The sequence below is a fragment of the Capricornis sumatraensis genome, chromosome 20 (assembly GCF_032405125.1).
Source record: "Capricornis sumatraensis isolate serow.1 chromosome 20, serow.2, whole genome shotgun sequence".
NCBI classification, from domain to species: Eukaryota; Metazoa; Chordata; class Mammalia; order Artiodactyla; family Bovidae; genus Capricornis; species Capricornis sumatraensis.
Window position 1 is genome coordinate 68,503,236 of NC_091088.1, and position 19,394 is coordinate 68,522,629.

The 19,394-nt window shown below is 64.9% G+C and overlaps 1 protein-coding gene across 1 annotated transcript; it reads right to left on the bottom strand.

The window, feature by feature from the left end:
• Positions 1-53: 53 nt before the first annotated feature.
• CNOT3 (CCR4-NOT transcription complex subunit 3) lies at positions 54-15,827 on the bottom strand. Its single transcript, XM_068992060.1, has 18 exons — positions 15,689-15,827; positions 11,029-11,103; positions 10,859-10,926; positions 10,519-10,593; positions 10,227-10,316; positions 9,917-10,045; positions 9,731-9,826; positions 8,275-8,494; positions 8,062-8,195; positions 7,578-7,634; positions 4,789-5,146; positions 4,584-4,707; positions 3,834-4,032; positions 2,434-2,533; positions 2,160-2,358; positions 1,954-2,086; positions 1,350-1,475; positions 54-232 (listed from the first exon to the last, which is right to left on the bottom strand). The coding sequence occupies exons 2-18, from the start codon at positions 11,051-11,053 to the stop codon at positions 134-136; spliced, it is 2,232 nt and encodes a 743-aa protein (XP_068848161.1). The 5' UTR covers positions 11,054-11,103; positions 15,689-15,827; the 3' UTR covers positions 54-133.
• Between the last annotated feature and the right edge of the window lie 3,567 nt (positions 15,828-19,394).

The window sequence follows — 19,394 nt, forward strand, 5'->3', positions numbered from 1 at the left end:
CCTGGGGCGGGCTGGGGGAGCCTCCCGGCCCCCCGCTGCCAGGGGCGGGGCTGCCGAGGCCGGGCGCCGTCCCCCGGGGGCGGGGCCCTCACCTGGGCGGGGTCGCATGCGGGGAGGGGAGGCGGGGCCGGTGTCACTGGAGGTCCCGGTCCTCCAGGTAGCGGTACTCAAAGGTGAAGCCTTCCTTCTTCCGCTGGCCCCACTTCTCGTAGTCAAAGTAGATGTAGGTGCCCTGGCCGGGGGAGAAGGCGGTCAGTGAAGGCATGGGGCTTGGGGTCTGGCCGGAGGACAGAGGGCCGACGCTCAGGGCCTGGCAGAGTCGGGCGCCGCCCCGCTGTGAGCATACGCCGCCTCCCTGCATCCTCACGAGGCTCTCGGGCGGGAACGTGCTCGCCCCGCAGTGGAGCCGGGTCTAGCTCCAGGCGTGTGCGCCCAACTCCTGCCGCTCCTTGTGATGGCTGTGCCTTCGGAGCACTGATCACTGCTGAGTGTGTGAGGCAAACCCTCGAGGCCGCGGAACAGGCGGGCGCCTCCGTCCAGGCATGCTGCCTGGATAGACGTTTTATTACCACCACGGTGGCGCGGGAATTTCTGAGGGGCTGACGCCTAGAAATACACTCCCTGAAGAGGGTTACAGCCAAACGGGCAAGGGACAGGGCTGCAGTCAGTGTCCAGGAGACACTGTGAGGAGGGCGGGTTCTGAGTGACTGGTGGGCGTGCTTCAGAGAACCTGCAAGGACGCAAGGGAGTTCCTTGTTCAGGACCCTGGCCTCTGCTGAAGGCCAGGTGGAAAAGGCACTGTGGAACACCCCAGCTGCAAGTGAAACGGAGTGCAGCACAGCCAGGACACCACACAGCAGGCCCCGGCACTTACAGCGACCAGCTCATTTAATCCCCACAACAACTGTGTAAAGGGAGGTCCTGTCTCCCCGCTTTTACAGACAAGGAGACGGAGACAGATGTTCACGCGAACCGTCCAGTCACCAGCTAGAGCTGGGTTCAGCCCCAGGTGGTCTGGCTCAGTGAAGTGGAGGTTCTCCTTACTCATTAGAACGAGGAGACATCTCCTTCCATGTAGCCGAGCCCCTGCCCTGCTGGGCTCGGGGAGCGTCGCATGCGCCCTGATCTTGGGTGGGAGACACCGCATCCCCCACCCCAGCTGGAAGCGAGGCAGGGACCAGGCTGCGCGGGGCTGGGAGGCTCCTCGGAGGAAGGCACCTCGGAGGCTGGTGCCTGTCTCGGCTGACCCGGAGCCGGCCAGGGCGGGGAAGAGGGTGGCCGGGCGGGCCGCACTACGCAGACTCGGCCCACAGGGACGGGGCCGACGGGGCGCGGGGAGGGGCCCTCACCTGCTCGAACTCGTCTGTGATGGTCTTGGGCTCCTCGTGCCTCTGGAACCACATCATGTACTTGGTGTGGAACCGCCAGGACTGCTTCTTCAGGGCCTTGGCCGCCAGGTACTGCGCCTTCGTGCCCTGGGGAGGGAAGGCGGGGCGCTCGGGTCAGGGCTGGGGCAGGGTGGCAGGCTGACCCCAGGCCCCGCCACAGACCGAGCGGGGCTGGGGCCCGAAACACAGCAGCACGGCTCTGAAGGGAAAGGAGGCAGGTGGAGGAAAATGCTTTCGGAAAATGCTTTCAGAAAAGCTTTGAGAAGGAAAAGCGACTGATCATGATGAGAGCCGAGAGCAGGCAGTTTAGACTTTCCCAGAGAGGGCTGAGAGTGGAGGTCACGACTCCGTGCTGGTCCCCGGGGAGGCCTAAGAACGTGCCCATGGTTGCCGGGGCGGGCGGGCTCCCTGCTGCTGCCCTGGACAGGCCAGCCCCGACCTCGGCAGCCCTGACCCTCCTGCTGGAGCGGGGGAAGGGGTGGGCTGCAGCAGCAGGGGTTGTGGTCCTGGTAGCTGCAGCGGGGCACCCACCTCACTCCTGTAGCCCGAGGGGGCCCTGCGGTACCTCCAGATAGTAGAAGATGAAGAAGAGCGTCTCGGTGGACAGGCGCTGGTAGAACTCCACGGTGTCCGAGTGTGGGGGTGGCATCTGGTGGTGGTAGGGGGGCGTCGGACAGGGGTTCCGGGGCAGGTACTGCCTGTGGGGGACAGGGGGTCAGGGCCGGCCAAGGGCAGCGGGCCGCGGCCCCCTCGCTTGCCACAGGCCCTCACCGGATGCGCTCCGAGTCTGAGGGGTGGGGCATGTGGTGCCAGGCGGCCTCCTCCATGGCCTGCTGGTAGAGCTGCTCCTTGGTGAGGGGCACCGGGCCCAGCGGACACACGCCCAGCGACAGCGGGATGTTCACCTCCGACAGCTGCAGGGGGGGCTGGGCCGAGGCCGGGGGCGCTGATGTGCTGCTCAGGAGGATGTCTGCGGGGCAGCGGCAAGCGTGAGGCCACAGCATGCAGCCTGCCTGGCGGGCCCGCCCCGGCCCCGGCCACTCACCTCGCTCGGTCAGGTGTAGCGTGGGTACGGGGTCTTCGATGCCAGAGCTGATGGCCGCACGCTCCGCCATCGACTTCAGCGAGCTCAGAGGCTCGGGGGCCTGGGGAGGAAGGGTGGCTGAGGCCAGGGCGGCGGGCAGGCCCTGGTCCTCGCGGTCGGCACACCCGCCTCTCCGCTGGGGTTCAGCTGAGCCAAAGCTGTCTGCATAGGACAAACTCCAGCCACACTGAGCAGCAGGGAGAAGACCCGGGCACAACCGAGCGCCCGCCGATCCAGGCGCCCAACACGTGTGGACCCTGCTGCACAGCACCACAGGGCACCCCAAGCCCCCCACGCTGCAGATCGTCAGCGCTGTGGGAAGCCCCACCGAGCGCCCGCTTCTCTGCGCGCCCGCACGCCAGAAGGGCCTGCTCACTGCCTGCTCCGGCCTGGCCGGCCCCTGCAGCTGTTCTGAGCTCCTCACCCCGTGCTGGCAGTGACGAGGCTCTGCCCTGCTGCTCGGGCTCCCTTACCCCACAGCGTGCTGCGTGCACGGGACCCGAGAGGACCTTTCCACCCGCGTCTCTCCTGTCATCTCTCTCAAAACCTTTCTACTCGTCCCCACGGCTCCCTCAATAACCGGAAGAAACAAAATGTGGACCAGTGCCGGGAACCTCAAGACTCATCTTTCTGCAGAGAAGTACACGCACACGGTTTCCTGGTCACTGTGCCTCTCAAGCTTGGGTGCTGACTCTGAGCCAGAGACGGTCCCAAAACAGCCCTCACACTGGAGGCGGGACTGTGAGCCCTTCCGCTTTCCGGATGAAGGAAGGAAGGGGCAGGGGACAGTGCAGGGCTGGGTCTCCCGAGGAGCCAAGGGCAGACACACCGGCTCAGGAGGCTGCGCCTGGCCCGCTCACCCTGTCTGCTGAGCCTGCCCGCCCCGACCCTGGGCCCAGCCTGGATATGAGCCCCTCCCCTCACCCTGAGCCCTTGCTGGGGGCCTCCCCACATTAAGGCAGGTATACCTGCATGGTCCACAGCACCCCGTGCCCCACCCCAACCAGACCCGCCCCACAGTTTCTGCAGGGAAGGTGGGAAGTGAGTTCGGCCAGCACAAAGTGGCTCAGAGCAGACGAGTGTTTTCTGGAATTAAGAGTTGTTTGTATTCAAAGGAAAGGAAGCAGTGAGGCCCGGACAGTGAGTGGTGTGAAACGACAGCCTCATGGGGCGAGCTGGGGACAGACTGACGGATGGAAGGTGGCAGTGGACACAGGAGTGAGGCAAGGGTCCAGGGGACAGAGGCCCTGGCAGGGAGCGGCAGAGCAGCCGGAGCCGAGGTGACAGCGCAGGGGTGTGGGCGAGGAGCCAGGGGGCCGTGCGGGCTGGAGGACGGGCCCCGGGGCGAGGCGCGGGCCCACCTTGATCTCGGGTGCAGCGCTGAACTGCGGAGGCCCGTTCAGCAGGCTGCCAGCGGCCTTGGCCTCACTGAAGCTGGGCGTTGGGGAGCTGGGGGGGTTCACAGGGAGCGGCACCAGGAGGCTGGGTCCCCCTGCGTTGTTCCCTGAGCCTGGAGCCACGCCCCCGGCACCCACTGGGGCTGTGGCACTGGGTTCCTTCCTGTGGAGAACAGATGGGCGCAGGCTCAGAGGAGGGTCCCGGGTGGGACGGACAGGGAGACTCGGAGGTCGGGAAAGTCACAGAGGAAGCGTGCACAGTGGGGCCAGTGGTGGGGTGTGGTCAGCCCAGGACAGGGACACTGCTTGGGAACGCGCATCCTCAGGAGACCTCCTCTGCAGTGGCCGGTGCAGCAGGGTGCGGGGAATGCCCACCCAGAGCCTGGGGAGGCACCTGGGGTCAGCCCGCATCCCCCACGGGAGGGGAGCATGCTCTTGGGGTGTTCCCCTGGAAGGAGGACCCTGAGGGGGAGGAGGGCTGCCCTGAGACCTGGAGGAGTGCAGAGAAGAGGACAGAGACCCGCACTTGGAGAAACGGCTGCGGACCCGCCTACGGAGCTAGGCCCTGGGAGGACACGGGCCAAGGAGACGCAGAGCGCCCAGCAGTGTGGGGCCCAGGGACAGCCCCGCTCGGACGGGGGCTTCTGGGGAGGGCCACTGGCACAGACAGGCACACATCTGCGCGCTGGGGCCGTGGCAGGGCCGCACACTCACGCGGTGCTGGGGGGTGGGTTGTGGGAGCCAGGCGGGGGGCCCAGGGCCTGGCTGCCCGTGCTGCTGCCCCCCGTGCTGCTGAGCGCTGCCTCCGCCGGGCTGTCCGCCACCACCGAGCTGTAACCTGGCAGGCAAGAGGGGTCAATGGCGGCCTCCACCACAGCCCCCCGGGGCCTTCCCCCTACCCCCCACTGCCCCCACTTACTGGTGGCGCCGTTCTGCTTGCCGGCGCCGCCTCCGCCACTGTTGCCCCCACCGGCGCCTCCCGCCCCAGGCTGGGCGCTGGGGGGCCGGGGCTGGGTGCTGGGGGGCCCACTGGGGGCGGGCGGGGCCACAGCCTGTGCGTAGGGGGCAGGGGTGCCCGCACTGTGGCTGGGCGCCGGGCTGGCCTTGGTGCCCAGGGTGCTCGCGGGGGCGGCCACAGCCGGGGCCCCGTTGCTGCCAGGGGCGGCGCTCAGGGCGGAGGCGGCCGGCTGGGGGCCGGGCGGGTAGCTGGGCGGCACAGCCGGGGACTGAGGGTGCTGGCTGCTGTGGACGGGCTTGGAGCCATTTTTGGCTGGAGACTGCAGGTGGGAAGGAGCAGAGGATCAGGACCCAGGGGGCTGCCCGCACACCCTCCCTGCGCAAGGCCTGTCCTCAGCGCTGGCCCTGCTGCCCCGGCCCTTGCGAGGACCCTGTGGCTTCCATCTCCAGCTCCACGCTGACAACACGCGTTTCCAGCTGGCACCCAGCCCGCCACATCCTGCCTGGACAACCCCCAACGACATCCTACAAGGACCTGGGACCCCATCTGATGATGGGGAGACACCCCCACAACTTCCCACAGGGACCTGAGACCCCATCTGATGGGGGGAACACCCCCACAACTTCCCACAAGGACCTGAGACCCCATCTAATGAGGGGGGGACACCCCCACAACATCACACAGGGACCTTAGACCCCATCTGATAGGGGGGACACCCCCACAACTTCCCACAGGGACCTGAGACCCCATCTGATCGGGGGGACACCCCCACAACGTCACAGAGAGACCTGAGACCCCACCTGATGAGGGGAGGACAACCCCACAACATCCCACAGGTACCTGAGACCCCATCTAATGAGGGGGGGGACACCCCCACAACGTCACAGAGAGACCTGAGACCCCATCTGATGAAGAGGGGACACCCCCACAATGTCACACAGGGACCTGAGATCCCATCTGACGATGGGGGGGACACCCCCACATCTCACAGGAACCTGAGATGCCATCTGATGAGGGGGGGACACCCCCACAATGTCACACAGGGACCTGAGACCCCATCTGATGAGCGGGGAACACCCCCACAATGCCACACAGGAACCCGAGACCCCATCTGATGAGGGGGGGACACCCCCACAATGTCACACAGGGACCTGAAATCCCATCTGATGACCTGGGGACACCCCCACAATGTCACACAGGAACCTGAGACCCCACCTGATGAGGGAGAGACATCCCCACAATGTCACACGGACCTGAGACCCCACCTGATGAGGGGAGGACAACCCCACAACATCCCACAGGTACCTGAGATCTCATCTGATGAGCCGGAGGGACACCCCCACAACGTCACACAGGGACCTGAGACCCCATCTGATGGGGGGGGACAACCCCACAACATCCCACAGGTACCTGAGATCCCATCTGATGAGCCGGAGGGACACCTCCACAACGTCACACGGGGACCTGAGACCCCATCTGATGAGGGGGGGACAACCCCACAACATCCCACAGGTACCTGAAACCCCATCTGATGGGGGGGGACACCCCCACAACGTCACAGAGGGACCTGAGATCCCATCTGATGACCTGGGGACACCCCCACAATGTCACACAGAAACCTGAGACCCCATCTGATGAGGGGGGGACACCCCCACAACGTCACAGAGGGACCTGAAATCCCATCTGATGACCCGGGGGGACACCCCCACAATGTCCCACAGGGACCTGAGACCCCATATGAATACCTGGGGGGTGGGGGGATAATGGGAACCACAAATGTCCTCAGAATGAGGTGGCTGGACCCAGCCTGTCCTGCCTAAAAGCACGACAGGAATTCTGAATTAAACTGTCACTAATGTAACTTCGGAAGCTGCTGGTGACCCGCACGCCACAGAGTGGAATCCGGAGCCCAGTGCCAAGCCCACCCCTGCCCCAAGGCCGAGCTGCTGCTGCCCATGCTCACGGCCCGGGCAGCGGGCCCCACCGTCTCCAGGATCGCCCACCACCTCCCGGATCGCCCCGCCGTCTCCCGCACCGCCCCACCACCTCCCCAATGGCCCCGCTGCCTCCCAGGCCCTCGAGCCCACTGCACACCAAGCAGGACTCATGAGTCTGACTCTGTCTCCTTCCTGGAACCACACTCGGTCACCCGTTTCACCCCAGCTCCACCACCCCGGCCTCAGCGTGCCCCTGGGGACCAGCCCTCCCAGGAGCCCACACTCCCCCTGCCCAAGACCCCTTCGGGTGTGCCCCCGCCCAGGCAGAGGCGAGCAGAGCCCACCGGGCTCGCGAGGGGAGACCCGCGGCACACAGGGCCAGCACGGCCAAGGCCCAGAGCGCCCCCGAGACACGCAACCTGCGCGGCTCCCGACCTCTCACTCCTCAAGCTGGCTGGGCCCCTCCAGAGCTGCTCCACCGGTGTGGGCCCCTCAGGCCCCCGCCTGAGGTCCCGTACTCTGCAAGCCCAGCGCGCCTGGCCGGCTCCCTGCCACGCTTCCCAGCCCATCAGGACGGGCTTGTTGCCGCCACTGCCTCACGGGGGGAGCCTCCTCTAATTCCCAGGGCCGCCACCTCTCCCTGGAAGCACCCACCGACCACGCCCTGCCGCTGCGCAGGCCTCCCAGGGAGCACCGCCGCCTGCCCAGCATGTTCCGGAGCCCCGCACGAGGGCCCTGCTCGGGCTGCAGTGAGCCCTCGGGGAGGCACGAATGGTTGAGTGCCCTTGATGGGCCGACCCCCAGCGCACCTACCTGACTGACTTCACTGTCCGTTGAACGCCCCCTCTTCTTGTCGTCTTCCGAGTTTTCCTGATGTTCGAGAAGTGCGGTCAGAACCTGCGAGTCTCTAGGGCCTGACAGAGCCGCCTACTTCTGAACCCCCAGATCTGAGGCCCGTGGGCCACTCCTGGCCCCAGAGTTGTTCAGGCCCCGTGAGCTTCGCCTCCAGGGGAACCTACCCAACCCTGCTCCTCGGGGCTCCTGTGTTTGGGGGCCAGCACCCCCGCCAGCCTCTCGGGAGTCCCCCCTCCCCCTCCCAGGGGTCCAGTGGCCGAGGCACACCCCCAGCCCCCATCGTCCTCCCCAGCCGGACCCACAGAGGCCCTGACCGCCCTGCCGGCGCTCTACAGCTGAGGGCCCAGAGCCCGGACACGGGGGCTCCCGGCAGGACACTCCCGAGACCCCACCACCGCGCCCCCAGCCCGAGCCTCTGGGCGACGCGGTCCCCAGGCCTCACCGTGGTGCAGTTGGCTGGGCTGGGCGGGATGGGCGAACTGGAGGTGGTCGAGGTGGGCGTGCTGCTGGACTGGTTGAAGATCTCGTCCTCCATGTGGCTGTGGCTGGGGGGGGAGGTGGCGACCAGCGCCTGTGCTGTGGGAGCGGGCGGGCGCGTCAGCGGGCAGCCCCCTCGCCGGGCCCCGCCGCCCCCGCAGGCCCGCACCGCGCTCACGAATGTCCTCGAGGTCCAGGTCGTCGTAGAGGAACTCGTTCTCCTCGAAGTCGGGGTCCTGGGACGAGTCCACGTAGTACTCGACGTCGTCCTTGATCTTGCGGATGGCGTCCACCAGGATGGAGTCGTTGTCCAGCATGCGCAGGATGGTCTCCAGCATGCGCACGTGGTAGCGGTGCTTCTCGATGTGCCGCTTCAGGCCCTCGATGCGGTCCTGCTTCTGCTGGCGAGCCCGGGCCTGGCTCAGGGGCGGCGAGGCCCCGGACGCCCCCCGAGCCCGCCCCTGCCCGCCCCCACCCACAGAGCTTGCCCCCACAGAGCCCGCCGCAGTCCCCGGGCCCCCGAGTCCTCCCGAGCCCGCCCCCTGCCCGCCCCCACCCACAGAGCCCGGGCCCCCTACAGAGCCTGCCCCCGCCCGCCCCCCTGCCCTCACAGAGCTGGCCCCAGTCCCCAGGCCCCCAGGCCCTCGATCCGGTCCTGCTTCTGCTGGCAAGCCCGGGCCCGGCTCAGGGGCCACGGGCCCGCCGGCCCCCTCCAGCCCTCCGGAGCCCACAGGGGCAGCACACGCCTCCCACCCTGATATCGCTGCCCGTGGCAGGGAGAGCCAGGGAGCCCTGCGGCTCCCTGCGACACGCCCCATCCACCACCCAGCCACCGGCCTCTCTCAGTGGCAGCCCCCACCTGAGCCCACCCGCCCACTGTGTCCATCGCCTGCAGCACACTAAGCCCTTGCCCCTCCTCGCCCTAACAGCAGTAACGGCCAACCCCATTTGGGGGTGCGTACTGCTCAAAACTGTGACCATCTCTGTCACCACCCTGACACCACACGCTTATCCATGTACCCCTAAGTCTGGATTCAGAAGCCTGCCGCAAAGGCCCCATCGCCTTCACGATTTGACGTCTCAGCTCCAGCTCCGATCCCTCTGCCCTGCAAGGACCCGCCTCCGACACCCAGCCGCCCCTGCACCGTCCTCCACCCTCCTCTCCACACAGACAGGGGCACCCCTGGAACACAGACCCAGCAGTCCTGGCTCTCTGGGACTCGGGCCCTGGGCCCTGGCTTTGTCTCAAAGCATTCCTCTCCTCAGGCCAAACCAACCGTTCCTCCACGTCCCACTGTGCCCACACCTCCTGCCCTCCTCAGGTCCTCGGCCCTCGGTGGCTGGGAGGCCACAGCGGCAGCTCCCCAGCCTCCTGCCCTGGGGGCCTCAGGCTTCATGCTTACCCTCCACCAGAGCTGAACTTGGCATCTTCCCCAAAACCGCCCCTCCTGACAGCCCACTGTTCACCCAGACGCCAGGCAGCCCCCGTGGGACGGCTTTCCCCTTCCCCACACCCCCAACTCTCACCGTTCCCGCTCCACCCCCACCTGCCTCCGGAGCCCGGGCCCTGACTCCCACCCGCCTGCCTGGACCTGCCCTTGCCCCGGCCCCCGTGCTCTGGGCCCCCCACTCACATCCTTGTCACCCTTCTTCTTGCGCGTCTGCACCGACAGGGACTCCACTTCGCTCTCAAACTGGTCCACCTGCATGTTCAGGGTGTCGATGGTGTTCTGCGCGCAGAGGAGAGGAGACGGTCAGCAGAGTTCTCACCCCACGGAGCCAGGGCCCCGACTCGCTCAACCCCCCCTGCCCTGACACACCGTGAGCCACTGGCCGACCTCCTCCTTCTCCTTCTGGGCAGGGTCCACCTTCTGCGCCAGGCCCAGGCCCTCCTTGCTGTAGGCTTTGGTCTTGGTCTCTCGCTCCACGACTTTGAACCGTTCCATTTGCTGTGGAAAGCACCGTTGGCAGGGGGTCCCGAAGGCGGGAGAGCAGCTGGCTCAGGGCTGGGGAGCGCACACCGGAGCCCCAGGGGCCGCCGCCCGCCTTCCCCAGGTCCTTCTTCTCAGGCCTCTGGGGCCCCAGGACTCCTGCCACCCCCGCCTCTCAGGACCAACCCCGAGCTCCTACCGTCTCAATGAGCTTGCGGTTGTCTATGAGCTGCCTCTTGTCCTTGATCTCGTTGGATGCTACCCATGTCTTGATCTGGTCCCTCAGCCGCTAGAGGAGGCAACGGCAAGACGGTCAGGCGGCCTCAGGGCGGCCTGGCCCCCAGCTCTCCAGCCCTCAGCTCCCCGGGACCCCGCCGTGCACGCCCCCTGCCCCCGCCGCCCTCGGGACGCAGGCGCCCGGGACCCCGCCGTGCACACCCCCCGCTCCCGCCGCCCTCAGGACACAGGAGTCCAGGCCCCCAGCCCCTCACCTGAAGCTTCTTGATCTCCTTCTTGAGGTCAGCCTCGTACTTCTCTTTCTGGTTCGCGTTGGCTGCGTTGTGGAGCTGCGGGGCGGAGAGAATGCGGGCGTCAGCGTGGCCCTGGCTGCCCGATGGCCCTCTGCAGGGGAAGACTCCAGGCTCTCTGTGGGCCGGGGGCTCTGGGGGACCCGCCCCCCACGCCCACCAAGCCACCCCAGAGCGGCTTCTCTAACGTCCTCAGCACCTGGACAGGCAGGCCCCCTCCTGGTCCCTCTCAGGAGCTCCCCAGCCTTGTCCTGTTCGCCCATCCCTGGAGGTGCACCTGGATTTTTAGGCCCAGCCCCGGTACCTTCTGCCAAATATCTTCAAATTGCTCCACGCCCTCGGACACCTTCTTGAGGCAGCGGTCAATCTCACCTGGCAGGGAGGAAAGGAGACTGAGTGTCCTGCGAGGCAGCAGGCACCCGAAGAAGAGTTCTGAGGCGCGAGCGCGCGGCGCGCCGGCGGGAAGCCTGGTACCTTGGAGTTTGCGCTTGTCCGCCATCTTCCCTGCCCTACGGACGCGCTCTCTTCATACTCTCCTGGAGACAGACGCTGCTGGGAGAGAGCGAGGAGGAACACACGCTTACTCCCCGGCTGATGAGGGCCACAAACGAGGCCGGGACTGCAGGGTGTGTGGGTGGCGGAGGGGAAGAGGCAGCAGCTATCTGGTGACGGAGACCAGGCCCCATTCTCCTCCTCCGGCCCTGACTGCCCAGCACAGGTCTGGCCCATGAGAGGACTCCAGATGTTTCTGACCAAGGAAATAGATATACTTTTTTCACACCTCTGACCCGGGAAGTGGAAAATTCCTAGGGCATGAAACACCTTCTCCCCCAGATGACACTCAAAAGGATTTCTTAGAGCAGGAAAATGGCACGTGGCCGAGTCAGGCTGACTGCTAGGGATGAGGCCTTAGACCCAGAGACCACGATTCCCCCAAAGGAGTCAAGCACACAGGTGACCAGAATCGTAACAAAGGGGGAGATCACTCTCCAGACAAGTCAGGAGACAGAGAACTTTGCATCCCACAGAGAGGAGTTGGTACCGTATACACACGGTGAAGTTGTAAGGGACAGAGGGGAAGCATGGTAGGGGCAGACAGAAGGTGCCTACACCTGGGAAAACCAAACCCACCGACCCTTACAGAGGGCTGGACCCCAAGCAGAAGACGGCCTTCGACCTCTTATAAGTTTACTCCAGACGAAAATCCTGAAACCAGAAACGGTATTACTACTAACCCGTAGTGCCAACACCACAAAGGGTTAGAGGTGTGGGGCAGAGAGCACCACCAGAGAGGACCAGGAGAGGCGAGCACTCCGACAGAGGTGCAAGCGGGGAGGGGACCTCGGTGGAGGCGGGGCTGCCTGCACCCCCGCAGGAAAGGATTACACGTTAGGTGCAGCGGCAATGCAGACTTGGGACACCTAAGTCTTCCGACAAGCCTCCTCTACACAGAGACGGGCATCTCCAGCCTACAGGAAGCGACACGAACCCAGAGGGGACTGAGGTCACAGGGGAGCCACCAGAAGCTTTCCCTGGGGGGAAGGTCCCCTCAGGACCCGACCCCAAGCCCAGGAGAGATGGCGAGCCTCGGGGAGGGAGGTCCCTGCAGAGGTGGGGAGTGCACCCCACGGGCCAAGGTGGGGAGCCCCCGGAGCAGCCCCAACTGCCCAGGCGGAAAGAGCAGGCCGAGGAAGACTAGGAGCCTCGACCCAGAGAGAAGTCACGCCAAGAGTGCCTCCACCACGGAGAAGGAAAAGGGAGCCTCCGGAAGAGTCCTGTCCCCCAGAACTTTCCACGGGGAGAGGAACATCCTGTATCTGTGCTGTCCGTGAACGTGGCGAGGGCAACACAGAACACAGCTACAGGTCTTGCTACCTAGTTGAGATTCCAACAAAATGTGCTAGCAGCCACCGGAGGGCCAGCATCCGAGAGCACACCTTCGAACCAGAAGCAGCCCAGGACGGGCCCACCCTCCAGAGGGCCCCCCTCCGGGGACGCCAACCTCTGATGGGCCGGGGGAGGCGCAGGGCAGAAAGGGCCAAGCGAGAGGGACAGCGGCACCCTCAGCCAGGGCTGGCTGACACGGCAAGGTGGGGAACACGGGGCAACTCCAGCTCCAGGAAGGCAGAGCAGCCAGAAAAAAGCACCCAGGAGCTCAAAGCAGGTGAGGCAGCACCTGGGCCCAGGCGCTCACACCAGGGCCTGGACTGGGCACGAGGCATGCAGCGGTGAGTCTCAGCCAACACCCCGACGCTGGAGCACTTCCTGCTGCCCGGGGGTGGGGGGGGCCAGGAGCGTCAGACAGGGGCTTCTGCCCTCCGCCTCTGCCCCAGAAGCTCCATGCGCAGGCAGGGACGGGCACTCCAGCCCAGAGGGTTTACACCCCGAACAAGGCACTGCAGGCCTCAGGGAAGGGGGTCCCCACACTAAATGGGCCTGGGCACCCAGCCCAGGAGAGGAGCTGATGCCCTCTGGAGGGGCAACAGACTGCGGCAGCAGAAGTCCTGAAGGAAGAAAGGTGCCGGGGCCAAGGAGAGCCTGAGCCCAGGAAGCGATCTTTTCAGATAGCACCTCCAAGTGGGCAGGGCTGAGCCCGCGAGAAGACACCACCTGAGCTGGGGAAGGCAGCAGCTCCGAAGAGGGCACAGCGGGTCGGGTGCTCACACCCCACGATGGGTCGGTACTCACAGGAGCTGAGAGCCTTGGCTGCGGAGGCACCATGCCCCCACCCCGCCCCGAGAAGCCCCCCCAGCAAGTGGGAGCCTGTGCCTCAGATCTGCAGGAAAGGCCTAGAAAGGGGGCTGGAGCCCGAGTCCTGAGGCAGAGAAGCCCTCCTCACAGAAGAGCCCCAGGCTGACAGGGCTGGGGGCCCTGCCACCCTCAGAGGGGCCGCTGGGGAGCTCCAGGGCAGGCGGGCGTGGTAGGGGTCTCGGGGGAGACGTGCAGGTGCTCTCACCACCCAGAGTCTCTAACGGCACCCAGGACTCTGGAACCCTGGCCCGGGAGACTTAACCAAAACACTCCATCCAGGAAGAAGGCACATCCCCACGAGTCAGAAGCCTATCCTGGGGGTAGGGCGGTGAGCAGTGTGCCAGACCCACAGGAGCCAACGACCACTAGGGCAGGACTAAAACTCACACAGAAGAGCCCCCAAAGCATCACTTTACAGGAGACCACTCTGCCGCACACACGCCACAAGAGCCAAAGCCTTAGTCCTGGAGAACCAATACCAAGCGGTCCCTAACCCTGGGGGCTGTCACGAGCCGTAGGGGGAGGCGCCCTGGCCTGCTGGGGAGTGGTGCTGGAAGGCCTCCCTTAACCTGGGAGGCCACTGACAGCAGGAGGCAGACATACGAGGTCCTGGGGTGGAGGGGGTCATCTCCCCGCTGCAAGGCCCAGGACCAAGGCTGGGGGACTGGGAATCCCACCCTGGGGTCTTCCCCTCAAGTCTCGGGCATCTTAACCCCCACAGCAAGGAAGCTGGGCCTCAGGAGAGGGCAGACACCGAGTCCCGCCTTGTGGGACATCACGTGCAGGGCAGAGACATTGGCCCTGGGCACCAGCACCGGGAAGGGTCCTTAGTCCCACGGTGGGGGGCACACAGAAAGGCGTGGACACCTCAAGTCCAACAGTGGCCAACACCAACTCCAACACAGACAGGAACCTCCCCCTGGAGGAGGCAGCACGGAGAAGTTCCTCATCCTGGGGAAAACAGCCCCACTCCGGCCCCCAAACCCCACACCGCACAGCACAGGAACTTCAGCCTGAAGAACCTTACACTCCGAGGGGGCTCCAGTAGGGTGGTCTGGGCAGGCTTGAGCCCGGGCTCCACGACTGCTTACACCAAGAGCGTTCTTTAGGACTGGGGAGCTTCCACAGCCACAGCGAGGCGCCCAAGATGAACACTCAGGGGCTGGGGTCCCTGCTCTCTTGCAGGATCACACCCCAGTGAAGGGACTAATGTGAATGGAGACAGAAGCCTCAGACCAAGGGGAGTGACAGCCGACACGGTGAGGGCAGTGAGGTGGGGAAGGAGCCGAAACAACCAGCACCAAAGGACAGGAGCGGCAACCGTGGGGAGGGGCCTGCCCCCGAGCTCACAGGCAGGGCCTGCTTAGAAAGAACGGCGCTGGCGCTGCCCGCCACCAGGAGATGGCTGATGCCGCGGGGAGAGCGGGAACTTGGGAGGGGCCCCCAAGAGAGGACCAGGTGCCCGGGACCCACAGGAGCTCAACAGTCCCACCAAGAAGACCCTGAGGCAGGAGTGACATCAAGAGGGAGTCCACACCCGGAGCGGGCCGGGCAGAGTCTGGATCCAGGAGACAGAGCGCCCAAAAGAGCCAGGGACAGATACTCAAGAGTAAGAGCTGAGGCCCAAGTGGGCGACAGCGAGGACAGTCGTGACACCTGCGGGAGGAAGGCCTGGGCCGAGGGCCGTGCAAGCTCAGAGCTGGGGGACTTGTCAAGCCCTAGACCTGGCGGACTTGTCACTACAGAGGCAGAAACTTGGGCTGAAACTCCAAGCTCTGGAGCTGGTGTCTTCCCTCCAGGAGAACTGACACCCCTCCGCCCCCGACCCTTCTCCAAAGAGAAGAGTGGCGCCCGCGGTGGGAGGGGAGCGGAGAAGAGGGGGAAGGGTGACCCCTCTCCTCGTCCGGGGGACTCGCAGCCCCACACCCACGCGAAGGAGGCAGCCTCGCCCGGAGACCGCCCCCCCAGCACAGGGGCTGCAGCCGAGGGGAGGGGGGCAGGCACCTGAGCCCCGAGAGGGCGGGCACCTGCGGCCAGGGGCGCCTCCATCCTTCCAGCGAGGAGCCAATACCGACGCGGAGAGGGGCGGGCACCTCGCACCCTCACACCCCACGGGGGCCCGACGCGGACGCCGCGCGGGGCCGGGGTCGTGGGCGGACCCCCGGGCGCCGCTGAGGGGCGTGGAGGAGGGGGGCGGGCGTGCGGGGCCCGCGCACCGCCCGGCGGCCGGCGAGCGCCGGGGCCGCGCGGGGGCGGGGGCGCCGCGCCGGCCATGTCGCGACAGGCGGCGGGGTCGCAGGGGCGGGAGGCGGCGGGGAAGGCGGCCGACGGCGCCGAGGGAGCAGGGGAAGGGGTCCGGCCCAGTCGAGCCTGACGCTCTCACCACAGGAGCTGGCGCCGCCGCTGAGGAGCGTATCGCGACAGGCGGGGGAGGCGAGCGCCCGCCGCCTTATTCTCGCGCCCCGGGCCCGGGCGCTATCGCGATAGCGGCGCGAAGCGGAAGTGGGGTGGGGGGAAGTGGGCCCGGGGTTGTTCTGACGACGGGGTCGGGGCTCAAGGGAGGCCGCGGCGTCTGCCGAAGGCTCCGCGGAAGCTGACCGGGCCCGGTCCAAGATGGCGGCGGCGGAGGAGGCCTCCCCTCCTCTCTTCTCGTCTCTGGCGCCGACCCGCCCCCGACCCCAGAATATAGGCCTATCATTGCTCCGGCCGCACGTCGCTCTTGCCCGTCCAGCTCGCTCTATTGGTTCTTGTTCGGGATGCGGCCGGCCCCCTCTCGATGATTGGACAATCGCCGCAAGGCGCGGCGTTCGATTGGCTTCCCGCGCGACCTGCTAGGATTGGCTCACTCTTTCTTCCCCGCTCCGCCTCCTCCTCCCGCCTCGGGGCACAACACGCCAGCGCGAGGACTTGTGCGTCAATCCAGATGCCTGTGTCGCCCTGATTGGGTACGCCCGCCCCCCTCTCGTAACCCAATTGGTCGGAGGGAGGAGCTAGGCTGATCAGGGGCGGGAAGTCGTCCGTCAAGTTTGGAGCCGTCTTCCATTGGTCGTGGGGGGACATTCTGCCCTGCAGTCATTGGCTGGTCCAGAAGTGGGTGGGGAAAGAGGAGGAAGGCATGGAGAGTGGGCGTTAAAGGCCGCGTACCTAATCGGAAACAGACAGGTGCCTTCAAAGCCGGGGCCAGGCTGGAGGCACCTGCCAATCAAGGCAGCCCTTGGGCGGAGCCAGGCACGAGCGTCCACCCCTTCCCCTTCGTGGGCCCGGCTGTCATTCATTTCTGTCCGTCCAATAATGTGACGAGTGGGCGGTACCCGCTCCTGGCAGCGTGTGAAACCCGGCAGAGCAAGTAGGCTTGGGACCAGCGCGCAGCCCTCCGCCTGCCTTGTGTCTTGGCCAGGCGGACCGGTCTCTCACTTGCACGGCCCATCTTTGAGACTCAGAAGGAAGGAAGCAGAAGACAATGCCCCAAGTCACTGACATCACGCATAGCTGCACTGGTTGAGAAGCAGCATGGTGTTTTTGGCCTTCCTCTGAATGGTGACGTGATTGTGGGACAGTAATTCTCCTCCGCACCTCCGTTCGCTTGTTGTCGTGAGGACGCCGCAGAAGGTACAGATGGGATTCCGTGTCCCCCCACCCCCGCGCACCTCCCCCCACCATAATTGTCGCCTACTGGTCCTTCACATCTCAGCTCGGTGGTCTTCTCTTGAAGGGAAAACTTCCTGACCTCCCGTTCTGAGCGGTCCCATGAGCCGTGTTCATTAGAACCTACTTTTGCGAGTATGCCATCCTTTTCCTAATGGTTTGAGTCTTCTCTCAGTAGAAAGCACTCAGTAACCATTTGCTGAATGAAGACATGGATGGATACGGGGAATGACTGTGGTTAAGACTTGCTAGGTACCGGTGCTTCTGCAAACCAGGAGGCATTTGCCCTGGGCCACACAGTGGAGATGGGAAGTCAGGTGGAGGAGGAAAGTAAGGGAACTCCAGGGGAGATGCCGGTGAGAACATTGGAATCACCTGCGGCAAGGCAGGCACTGCTTTTAGGTTCACCCAGGCCTGGGGAGTGAAGCCTGCTGCTGCTGCTGCTGCTGCTGCTGCTGTCACTTCAATCGTGTCTGACTGTGCAACCCCATAGACGCCAGCCCACCAGACTTCCCCACCCCTGGGATTCTCCAGGCAAGAACACTGGAGTGGGTTGCCATTGTCTTCTCCAATGCATGAAAGTGAAGTCGCTCGGTCGTGCCCGACTCTTAGCGACCCCATGAACTGCAGCCTACCAGGCTCCTCTGTCCATGGATTTTCCAGGCAAGAGTACTGGAGTGGGGTGCCATTGCCTTCTCCCGGGAGTGAAGCCTAGGGATCTCTATTTTTACAAACTTCCTGGCTGATCACTAGAATTGAGGTTATTGATCCATAACAGCATTTTTATTCAACATGTGGTCCCTGGATGGAGTAGTGACTTTAAGAAGGCTTAAAAATCCCCTGGGGATTTGTCAGATGCAAATTCTGATTCAGGAGGTCCCAGGCCCTGCTTTCTAAGATTCCCAGGTGATGGTGATGGCCCACCGTTCACACTAGGGCAATGGTTCTCAAACTTGGCTGCACCTGGGGACTTAAAACAATTCAGATACTCAGGCCTTGCTCTAGACCGATTAAATCAAGAGTTTCTCGGGATGGGAACCAGACATGGTAATTCAAGACTCTGAGGATGATTCCAACATGCTGCTAACTGGTAGAGAACTTTCTAGAGTAGCAGTTTTCAAAGTGTTAGTCCCCGCATTGGCAGCAATGAACACCACCTGCGAAGTTGTTAAAAAGTCGTGTGTTCGAGCCCCACGATAGACTAACTGTGTGCTTCCCTGGCGGCTCGGCAGGGACGAGTCATCTGTGGGTGCAGCAGACGCAGGTTCGATCCCTGGGTGAGGAAGATCCCCTGGCAAAGGGAACGGTCACCCACTCCAGTATTCTGGGAAATCCCACAGACAGAGGAGCCTGGCGGGCTACAGCCCATGGGGTCGCAGAGTCGGACATGACTGAGATACTAAACACACGCACATACACACAGACCAGCTGGATCAAACTCTCCTTCCGGGTGATCCTGAAGCGTGCTAAACCTGGAGAAACTAAGAGGATGCAGGGCTGTCAGGCCAGGTGACTGAGATTCCTTGAGACTCGCACCTCCATGCCCCTGTCCACTGGTTCAACGGTTTAGTCTGGTCGGGTTGGGGGAGGGACGGGGACTCTGACAGGTGGCCCTTCCCCGGCAGACCCACAGGCAGAGGTCGTCACTTTCAAGCAAGGCTGATCTACACAGATCCAGCGTAAGTCTGGGAAGACAGTTCTGTGGCCTGGGGTTATCTGGCCTTCGGAAAGAACCTCCCAGGTGCGCATACTTTTCACGTGAGGGAGGGGAAGAGTAGCCCTGGGATGAGGGGAGACTGGGGTCCAGAGACACACGGAGCCCCTGGTGGTGACGGCGGAGTCCCATGGAGAGAGATTTCAGCCAGGACCCAATGAGCTGGAGAGAGACCCAGGGACAAACTGCGAGCAGGAGAGGCCCGGCTCCCTGTGGGGCTGCTCCTCCGGGGTGGCTGAGGGTGGCTGACCTCGCAGGTCAACAAGTAGCGCTGAGGCCAGCTCCCAGCGCAGAGCAGGCGGCCCCTGGAGGCACAGCACTCTGCTTACCTGGCAGGTGCTTTCGCAGTGCTGGGTGCCCCCAGGGCAGGGCGCCTGTCTGCCCCGCACAGGCAGGGCTTGGCGCAGCAGGGCGGGAGCGGCAAGTCCTCAGCCAACACTGGGGTAACAACAGTGGCCCCGTCACGGGGCCCTGTGGCTGAGCCCGGTGCTGAGTGCTTCCTGAGCATCTTTGTGTCCCCATGTGTGCGCCTGACGATGTGAGTGGGGAGGCCTGCAGGGTGGAGACCAACTGCCCAGAATGCCGCGAGCACCCACGTGGCCTGTGCCGGAAGCTGGGGCCTCAGAATGAGCGCGGTTCTCAAAGGGGCCTGGAGATGGAGAGGGCACCCCTCGCCCGGGAACTGTACGAGGTGACAGGCCCAGGGTGGACCTGGGTTCTGCGGAGCCCG

Bases quoted from the DNA above. Each gene is read 5' to 3' on its own strand.
- CNOT3 (XM_068992060.1), bottom strand. From the start codon at position 11,053: ATGGCGGACAAGCGCAAACTCCAAG. The intron at 4,708-4,788 runs GTAAGTGGGGGC...CTTGCCTGCCAG, and splicing joins CAAGCAGAACGGCGCCACCA to GTTACAGCTCGGTGGTGGCG. The intron at 233-1,349 runs GTGAGGGCCCCT...TCCCCCGGCCAG, and splicing joins TCACAGACGAGTTCGAGCAG to GGCACCTACATCTACTTTGA.